Consider the following 9,973-nt stretch of genomic DNA (forward strand, 5'->3'; position numbering starts at 1 on the left):
GGTCCATAAAGAACAATAACATTTAATCCGAGTAAAACGCCCTCCATACAACGCCCTCATTACAAAGGATCTGCGTATCGTTTCCTTTCCATATCGTTATCATACCAAAATGATAACGATATGGAAATGAAACGATTGGAATGATTACGACGTAATATCGTTATAAAAATTTAAACCGGTATTGTAGTTAGTTTAAATCTCCGTATATACCGGAACTCTCACCATTGATTTTTTTTCCCGATATCATATCAGAATGAAACGATACGCAGACCCTTAATCATTACCGTGAATATCATCACGGTCCCCAAACTTAAGAGAAATATTTAGAAAAGTTTGATATAGAGTAGTTTTTAAACCTAATTTAAGATCACTGCTAACATGTAAAAACAAATCTAAATTATCACACAAATCTAAATTATCAAGAGCCTCACGGAATCTCCAATCAAATTTAAATTTTAAATTAAAAAACAGTTTAAAATTAACTGATGTCAACAGTTGACGTCCTTCTTTTTTATTCTTAATTAAAAAAGTGAAAAATGATGTCCAATGACTTCCTTTTATTTTATTCTTAAGTAAAAACGTGAAAAATGATGTCCAAAATTTAGTTTTAACAAATTGGCCATTATCGAGTTTAATACCGCCATATAGAGGGGAACATTAGTGCCTCTGTATCACAAGAGCCTCACGGAACCTTCCAATCAAATTTTTTTGTCTCTACTTAAAGAGTTTTAGTTTTCTCCCAGTTCATTTCTTCTGAACATGATTTACTATATGTAGCTATTGCAGACTAATGATGTTTGCCCTCGTTTAAGCCTTTTTGATGTTGCTGAGTTCGAGTTCTAATTTGTAACTAAACTCTTTCTTTCTTTCTTTCTTTTTTGTAATTTTGTAATGGTTTTATTATTTTTGATTTGTATTTCAAGGCTGATGATTGACGCCAGACAAGAAACTTTAAGTACCATACATTTACACATTTACTTTAAGATAATCTTTTAACTTTATATATTTCAAATATATTGAGAGAAAAAAATTGCAATCTGATTTTTTTTTGTTCAAGTTAAAAGAATTTTCTAAAATAATTTAGAATATATGCACACACTTTTGCTTTAAATATCAGCTAAAAAAATGATCATCACCATGCAAATGGTGTTCAAAGAACCAATAACAAGGAAACTCTTTTTAAATCCTAAATTTCCTAATGAAGCAAAAATTCAAGTCAAATTCGGAACCATAAGTCAAAACGTAACTTGTTGAAAAATCCGAAATTTCATATCTAAATGTAGTCTATTATCTAAGGAGCATCTTTTGCACGTAATGCTAATATGTTATTATTTTCTCCCCACCCTAATGTACATGGCATCGTGCATTTCAAGCTTTTTCCTCCCATCACCACCAATAAGACTGATTATTACTGTCAAAACTGGAAAGACTAAAGCTAAAATTCACTTAAAATGGTCATTTGATTGAAAGGTTTATTTTCTTCACGATAATGCGCAGCCACATACGGCAAAATTGAGATTTCTTAAGCTTATAGAAATGGGATGGGAGATCTTCCCTCACCCGCCTATTTCTCCACACTTTATCCCGAGCGGTTATCAACTTTTCCGTGCCATTCAATTTCACATGTCAGAAAAGAGCATCAATGATGTTCGCCAACTCGAGGCCGACATTGGTAAATATATTGAGGCGTAGCCAGGCAGCTTTTACAAGGATGGGATCTATTCCTTACCTTATAAAAAATAAAACTGTTATTGATGTTAATGGTGTTTATAATGTAGATTGTTTACATTTATTCGTAGGATTGTAATGAATTTACTTTTCAACCTAACAATAATACGAATAATTTTTCTGAAAAAGCGCGTTTTATTCCGCCCTATTTAATCTATTACTACATCGCTTTTTGTTTTTTTAATAAATTTGTCTGCAAAATTTTCTACCACGTTTATTTCTTTTCCAAAATGGCCGCCAAGTTTGCGCCTCCTATAATACAAGACAACCCCAATGGTTGGGGTCCTTGTACTATTTCAACAGAATTCAAGGATATTCCTTATCAACCATTTTCAAAAGGAGACAGAATTGGAAAGGTATTCATCTTTTTTATGGTCTTAATTATCATAATTACCAGTAAAATTAAGTTTAAATGTAACGAGTGTAGCGAAATTTTTTAAGATCTGGAGAATTCCATAACAGTTTATTTAACTACCAGCAGGTCTCATTTTTCACTATATTAAATTGAACACTACTTGCTGTAAGATCTGGAGAATACCATAACAGTTTATTTAACTACCAGCAGGTCTCATTTTTCACTATATTAAATTGAACACTACTTACTGTAAGATCTGGAGAATACCATAACAGTTTATTTAACTACCAGCAGGTCTCATTTTTCACTAAATTAAATTGAACACTACTTGCTGTAAATTCTTCAATTGTTACGCATAATAAAAAGTTTATGATTTTGCTTTAGATTTCTGACTGGACAGGTCAATTTCAAGACAGGGCTAAATTTTGGAGTAAGTCAAATTCAAGTTCTGTAAGTGGCGTATCCCTCTATCCAATGTCTAATTTTTTATTTAAATTTTTATGTTTTTTGAGTTGCTGCAACTAAAATATGTTAGCTACTTTTTCTATAGTGTGGTTTTTCTCCTAAAATCTTTTAGTAACTCTTCAAAATTATTTATTGAACCCTAGGAATTTCTATGATGATAACTATCAAAAAAGTTAAACATTAGTTTAGCTCTATAATCCACAATCTTAATATTTATGGTTTTAGTTTTATTAGTTTGTTTTTTTTATTAATGTCTTTTAACTTCATACAGTTTATTTCCAAGAATTATAGTTCTTTTAGTTAAAACAATTTTACATTCCTGTATGCTGTATACTATATTATGTAAACATGATAACTAAGATCATATATTAGTTTTGATTATGATTTTTTTACAAAGATGGATTATAATGAACTAGTAACAATTAGAGCCCTTTTATTTAGAAAAAACTATTTTTAATTTGTTTTTAAAACTGGAAAGGTATATAGTTATCTAACAAACCTGAAAATTTAAACTGAGAGGATTTCTGATGGTAAACACAAAGCCTATTGTACACTCTGCATAAAGCTATATAGTTGATAAGATGACTTTATTCTATGAACTTAATGAAACCATGTTAAATAAGACGCCAGATAATAGATGTTCATGCTAAAGCTCAAATCACATAAATACTTCAACAAGAAAAAGTATTGAAGGCCATTTATATCATGAATGAATCAATAGAATGTGCAGAATATTTGAGAAAGCAATTCAGTCTAATTTCAGTAGATAATGCCAAGAAATTATAAAACCAATTATTTTATCTTCACAAGTTATCTTATCAAATTACTGTTATTATTGTCTATTTTAAAATAAATCGATTTGTAGCAAACTATTCAATCATATTGAAAAATAACTTTCTTTTTTTAAAATTTGCTAAGAGATTTTAAGAGGCCACCTAGCACTAGTTGAACCAATGCAGTTTATTTAATTTTAAGAATTTTTTTAGCTCTCACTCTTTGCTTAATAAAAACCAACCTTTTATATAACTAATGTTTTTATGCCAAAATTAATGGAATCAGTAAATTTTGTTTAATAATTTTATCTTAACAGTTATAATAAAAAGTTTTCATTCAAGTTGGAGCAAGTTTTTGGCTAAAGAGTTGAGAGTTCAATAAAACCATAGAATTATCAACTGAAATATTTTCTTGAAATATTTTCTTGAAATATTTTCTTGAAATATTTCTAAATTTAGTTCAGAAATAAAAAGAAATATTTGCTTTGAGCTTACTTGCTGCAATATATTTTAGAATTTTCCACATTTAAAAGTATTTAAGTATAAGGGTTGCTTTAAGGTGAATATCAGAGTTTGAAAAAGGAAACCTTAAAATTGAAATTATACAAAGCTGTGCTATTTTAATTACTTAAAAAAAAATTAGATTAAAATAGTAATAATAATAATAATAATAATAATAATAATAATAATAATAATAATAATAATAATAATAATAATAATAATAATAATAATAGTAATAATAATAATAGTAATAATAATGATAATGACAATAATAATAAATGAAAAAAATTAATTACAATAGATATTATAATGTGATAATAATTTGACTGTTATAATTATGTATAAGTCACCCTTTATCTTTTTATTTTAAAATTAACTTTCGGAATTTTATGTTTGTAGACAAGTACCAGTCTCAGTTTGCAGGGGGTAGTCAGTATGCTTATTATCATGAAGGAGATGAGTCATCTTTCCAATTGGTTGATACAACAAAACCACAAAAAACAGCTTACCAAAGAAACAGACAGCGATTCAATAATGTATTCATTTTTCTTATTATAAAAATAAGTTAATTGTATGTATAAAAGTATGCATAATCAACTAAAACTATTGTAAATATTGATAGGCTCGTCTCAAACGAGAGCGCGAAAAACAGCAAAGAAAGGAGGCATTTATGATGGGTCAGACACAACTTAGAGGAAAGCAGCAAAGAAAAAATCAAAAAAACTTTCAGTTTAGAAGATGGAATGACAGACAGCAGGTTTTTTTTTTTTTTTTTGAAACAATATTCTGGATCTTCAAATAAGTTTTTTTGATCTGTGAATCAATGAGAATTGTGTTTATTTACTTTTCTGTAAATTGTTAGGGAAAGGTGTGGAAAATCCATAAATCCCATGTTCCTATCCATATTTTTAAACAATCAAAAATTTCATGTGTCTGATTAAAAAATTTTAGAAGTAGAAGTGGTAATCTTTTATTTATTAGAGTTTTTTATGATATTCAAGAGTACATTTTTAGATTCAGAAACATCGGAATGCATCTGTAGTTGTTAAAGATAATTGGAGAGTTGTCGAAGAAATGGACTTTCCCCGATTATCTAAGCTTAAACTACCTGATTTACCTGAACCTGTAGATTTGTAAGTATTAAAACCACATATTTGGTGTTAAATTAAGTATTACAAAAATCTTTGTAATACTTAACACTAGATATTCAGCTTTTAAGTTTTTAACTAGCGTTTACTTTACTATGTGCCCTGAAGAACAGGGCACATAGTAAAGTAAACGCTAGTTAAAAACTTAAAAGCTGAATATCTAGTTTTTTTTTTTTTACATTTGGCATTATTTATTAGGTACAAAGCAGGTATACTTGAATACTATGACAAAATTTATGATCGTGTTACGACTAAAAATGAGCGTCTTCTTGAACCAAATAATCGTACATTTCATCGTGTTACCACAACAGATGACCCAATAATCAGAAAGCTTGCTACAAAAGGAAATGTATTTGGTACAGATGCCATTATTTCTACCCTTATGTGTTGTACCAGATCTGTTCATCCGTGGGATATAATAGTTCATCGTGTTGGAAAGAAATTGTTTTTTGACAAACGAGATGACTCAGATTTTGGTAAAAATATTTTCTGTTTCTATAACTTGGTTTCTCTCTTTTATGGAGAAAAAAAAAAAAAAGCATTATCATCATTATTTTTCACTTCTTTTTTTTTCAAAATCTATTATGAGTTTTTTTTCTTTTTCAAGATTTATTACCAGTTTATGAAACCACTCAAGAAGAAATGAAAGAAGAAGGTATCAATAGTCCAGCAAATCTTGCTGTTGAGGCTACTTATATTAATCAAAATTTTACACAACAATGTTTAAAAAAAGGTGAATCATTATCATTTGAAAATGAAAATCCATTTGTTGAAGATAGCAGTGAAGAAGTTGCTTCTGTAGGTTACAGGTATTTTACTTATCTTATTTAACTTTATTAACAACATTTGTATTAAGAACTTTTTATTAAAACCTTTTAATGATGATAGTATTTGCTCTCAAAAGTGTTAATGAATGTAAGCTTTTTATTAAATGATTTTATTAATGAAGTATAAGTAAAACTGTTGCAATTCATAAATTGAGTATCAGCAGTTTAAGATTTTTTTCTGTAAATAATAAAAATGTGTTGAAATTCTTTTATAAACTTTAAAATAATCAAAGTAATACCTTTTTTCATTTTATTTATAGAAAATTTATTTGCATTTTTATTGTATATGCATTTTTAATTTCTATTAGTTTTATTGCATTATAGGTATAGAAAATTTTCACTTGGTGCTGATATTGATGTTGTAATTCGATGTGAACATGATGCTGTACTTACCACTCCCAATAATGAACTTCAATTTTTAAATATTAAAACACTTAATGAGTTTGACCCAAGGGTATGCTATTTTAGTTTTTTGCTAGAATAAAATTTTTAGTTTTAAAAGAATAAAATTAGCCGTGACCACACACACACACACACACACACACACACACACACACACACACACACACACACACACACACACACACACACACACACACACACACACACACACACACACACACACACACACACACACACACACACACACACACATACATACATATTGAGTTGTTGCAAAAGATCTGCAGTTTTTTAAACCAAAGAACTTTACCAGAAAAAATGATAACATTTCAATCAATTATCTACTTTTCTTCATTGTTCTACTTCTTCCCATCTTTCCACCAGTTTGTTGATCCCAATCCCACCATATGCAAATCATTGTCTTCATTAGGTGTGTGTCTTTTTTGATCCTTGGTTTAGGCTTCTCTCCAAAACTCAACCACTCTTTCCTTTGCTTCATATTCACAGAAACACCATTTCTTGTCTCCAGTGACGGTTCTATATAAGAAACATTGCCTGTGGCCATGGGTTTCTTGGTGTCAAGCAAGATTTTGAGCAGAAATAGAAAGCCACTTATCCTTCTGTTGTTAGGTGAGTTCATGTAGGACCCAAGCTCCAAGCTTTTGAGTGAAACCAATCAACTAAAGATGGTATGAAATTGTTGCAAAATCACAATTCATATTTTTGCCAAACAATCTGCATGTATGGCAGCCATCTTCCTTCAAAAGATCCCCAAGTTGGTCCACTTCCATCTTGACTGGTCTTCTGGAATGAGGAGTGGCATTAAAATTATTAAAGTTACTGTGTTTGAACCTGGCAAACCAATTCCAAGCAGTTCTCTCAGCTATAGCATCCTCTTCATACATGGCACAAATATCTCTGGTAGCTTCACTTGCTTTTTGACCTCAATTAAAGGCAAAAAGGTTTCAAATGTGGTTTTTTGTTGGCTTATCAAACCATTTAGCGGTTCTAAAAAAAGACAAAAGAAAATTGTATGCAAAAATGATCACTTTATTCTTGTAGAACATAGTGCAATTTACATTTCTAATGGTATATAACATTTTGTCAAACATCAAAAAGTCTTTTTAGAACTGCTAGTTTCTTGTAACTGTGGGAATTTATGCAACAATCCAATATATATATATATATATATATATATATATATATATATATATATATATATATATATATATATATATATATATATATATATATATATATGCCTCATTGCTATAACAGCAATTATTAAATAAAATAATATTATTATACTTAAATTAAATGTTTTTGATTTTAACAGGTGAGTAAAATTGATTGGAGGCAAAAACTTGACTCACAGACTGGTTCCTGTCTTGCAACAGAGTTGAAAAATAACAGCAATAAAATGGCCAAATGGACTTGTAATGCTATACTTGCTGGTTCTGATATTCTTAAGTTCGGGTAAGTCCTGTTTCTTAAAGTTATCAAGTGCAAGTTCAGACTTAAGAATCCTTTTTTTTTTTTATTGAATGGTGATTGAATTCACTGTAGAAGATTTTGCAATAAATATTTAATCATCACCTTTATTCTTCTTCTTCTTCTTCTTCTTACTACTACTACTACTACTACTACTACTACTACTACTACTTTTACTGCTGCTGCTACTACTACTACTACTACTAGTATTATTATTATTATTATTATTATTGTTGTTGTTATTATTATTATTATTATTATTATTATTATTATTATTATTATTATTATTATTATTATTATTATTATTATTATTATTATTGTTATTATTATTATTTTAATCTAATTTTTTTTTAAGTAAATAATACTATTTACTAAATCTTTGCTAAAAGAATTATGATTTAAAATTTTATGGTTGAAGATGAAAAAGTAGAAAATATTATTTTCTTTGAATCTAATAATATTTTATTATGCTTCATTATTCACAATAATTGGTTAACTTGGTTTTAATGCTAGATATGTTTCGCGTGTTGCTCTTAATGATGCATCCCGACACGTCATCCTTGGCACGCAGCAGTTCAAGCCAAAAGTGTTTGCTCAACAAATTGTTCTTGATATGGATAATGCTTGGGGAATTTTGCGTTGCATTGTGGATACTTGTATGAAGCTTGCTGAAGGAAAGTATCTACTTCTCAGAGATCCCAACAGGGTAAGGAAAACTGAAAAAAATTTGATGTGTTGAAGCAAAAGAATTTTTCGATCCATTCCAAAATTCATTCAGAGATTTTTGAGCGAATAAAAATTTTTTGTCATTTCCTTTAGGGTGTTCTTTTATTGTATGACATCCCTGATAATTCGTTCGAAAGTGATAGTGAGAGGGGCGAAGATGGTAAAAAAAAAGAGTTTAATTTTTTTTTTTTTTTTTTTCTTTTTTCTCAACGTTTTGTAAAATTATATTGGATAAATTTTAAACGATCTTTTCTTTGTCAATTTTTTTATAAACTTTATTTTTAGTTTTTTTTTCTTTTTTCTTTTTTAATAATACTCTCAAATCTTTTTTAGACGATGATGACGATGAAGACGATGATAAGAAATAATTACGGTTCTTCAAAATATCAGAATTATATATCAGAATGAATTAAGTTACGATATTTTTTTATTAGTACATTACCCTTTAAAAAAAAGTTTTCCTTGTTTTTCGAGGAGCTGCAAATCGAGTAGTAAATCCCCTAGGAACCGTTGGTTTCAACTTTTTTTTAAGTTAAACGGTGCACTCAGAAAGAAAGCAGTCAGAAAGCACAAAATAGGTGAATTAGTTCTGAGTCCGTTAATCATAACTCTAATTTTTGACTGAAAGACGGAGCATTTTGATAAAATGTAATTGTACATAAAAAACATAAACTGTTTTGAATAAATGGTTTCCCTTTTAAGTCGGACAAAAGAGATCATGCCTTCTACACATGAGGTTCGTCGCTGTGATGGAGTCTAAGTTTTCTCAAATTTTTATTATTACATTCGGTAGGCTCCTCATTCGCCAATCATATAGACGCAATAAAAATACTCCAGGTTGTCTTTCCAATACTTGAAAAATTTGTGCCAGGTAAAAAATGTACACATACTTTAAATAATTGAAAATCGTGTTTATCATTATTTAAAATGTCCGTCGCATCGTGAAACGTAAGTGGAAAAGTTGTACTCTAAGATTAGTGAATGCTACAGAAGAGTATAGTTTCGTGAGTGGAACGATGTAATAAAAAATACATGCTACCCCACAAGGATTGTGAAAATGACGAGGTCGTATTCAAATTCAATGGTTCGATTAATCGTCGTAATTCCACATTCTGGGCAGTTGAGAAACCACATGTTACGGTAGGCCATCGTGTTAATTTGCAATGAATTTCTGTATAGTGCGGCTTAGAGTCAAGAAGGTTAATTGGACCGTTCTTTTTCGATATTACTGCTTTTACGTTTATCTTTTTTCTAACTAAAAGTTTTACTTGAACCTGCTTGCGTTGTACAAATTAATTGTTAATAAGACCACTGTTATATCGTCTTATTAGGTTTAATTGATATTATTGAGACACGATTGAAAAGAAAGTATTGATGAATCAAACATCTTGTAAATAATTATTTCAAGCGAAATTCATTGCACTCTTCTTTAATTAAGGTGGTCAACCATTTTTAAAAAAATGACTAGTCCTGTTTATTTAAACCTGCTGCGACAGACTGAAATGCCAAGTTTTAGACAAGTATTTAAAAGCAGGATTTTTATTTTCAGCAAGATGG

The 9,973-nt window shown here is 29.1% G+C and overlaps 1 protein-coding gene across 1 annotated transcript; it reads left to right on the forward strand.

Annotated features, from left to right (window-relative positions):
• Nucleotides 1-1,674: 1,674 nt before the first annotated feature.
• Nucleotides 1,675-8,829, forward strand: LOC149878066 (eukaryotic translation initiation factor 3 subunit D-like). The gene is made up of 12 exons (XM_090072693.1): nt 1,675-2,084; nt 2,468-2,513; nt 4,222-4,358; nt 4,445-4,579; nt 4,837-4,955; nt 5,169-5,446; nt 5,578-5,779; nt 6,122-6,251; nt 7,536-7,675; nt 8,204-8,396; nt 8,510-8,576; nt 8,750-8,829. Exons 1-12 carry the CDS (start codon nt 1,959-1,961, stop codon nt 8,782-8,784), a joined length of 1,608 nt encoding a protein of 535 aa, XP_089928819.1. The 5' UTR covers nt 1,675-1,958; the 3' UTR covers nt 8,785-8,829.
• The last annotated feature ends 1,144 nt before the right edge of the window (nt 8,830-9,973 follow it).

The sequence above is a fragment of the Hydra viridissima genome, unplaced genomic scaffold (genome assembly GCF_058129835.1).
Source record: "Hydra viridissima isolate aposymbiotic clone 2 unplaced genomic scaffold, HvirCarnegie_v1 scaffold_15, whole genome shotgun sequence".
NCBI lineage: Eukaryota > Metazoa > Cnidaria > Hydrozoa > Anthoathecata > Hydridae > Hydra > Hydra viridissima.

Bases quoted from the DNA above. Each gene is read 5' to 3' on its own strand.
- LOC149878066 (XM_090072693.1), top strand. From the start codon at position 1,959: ATGGCCGCCAAGTTTGCGCCTCCTATAATACAAGACAACCCCAATGGT. The intron at 2,085-2,467 runs GTATTCATCTTT...ATTTTGCTTTAG, and splicing joins AAGGAGACAGAATTGGAAAG to ATTTCTGACTGGACAGGTCA. The intron at 4,580-4,836 runs GTTTTTTTTTTT...GTACATTTTTAG, and splicing joins GATGGAATGACAGACAGCAG to ATTCAGAAACATCGGAATGC.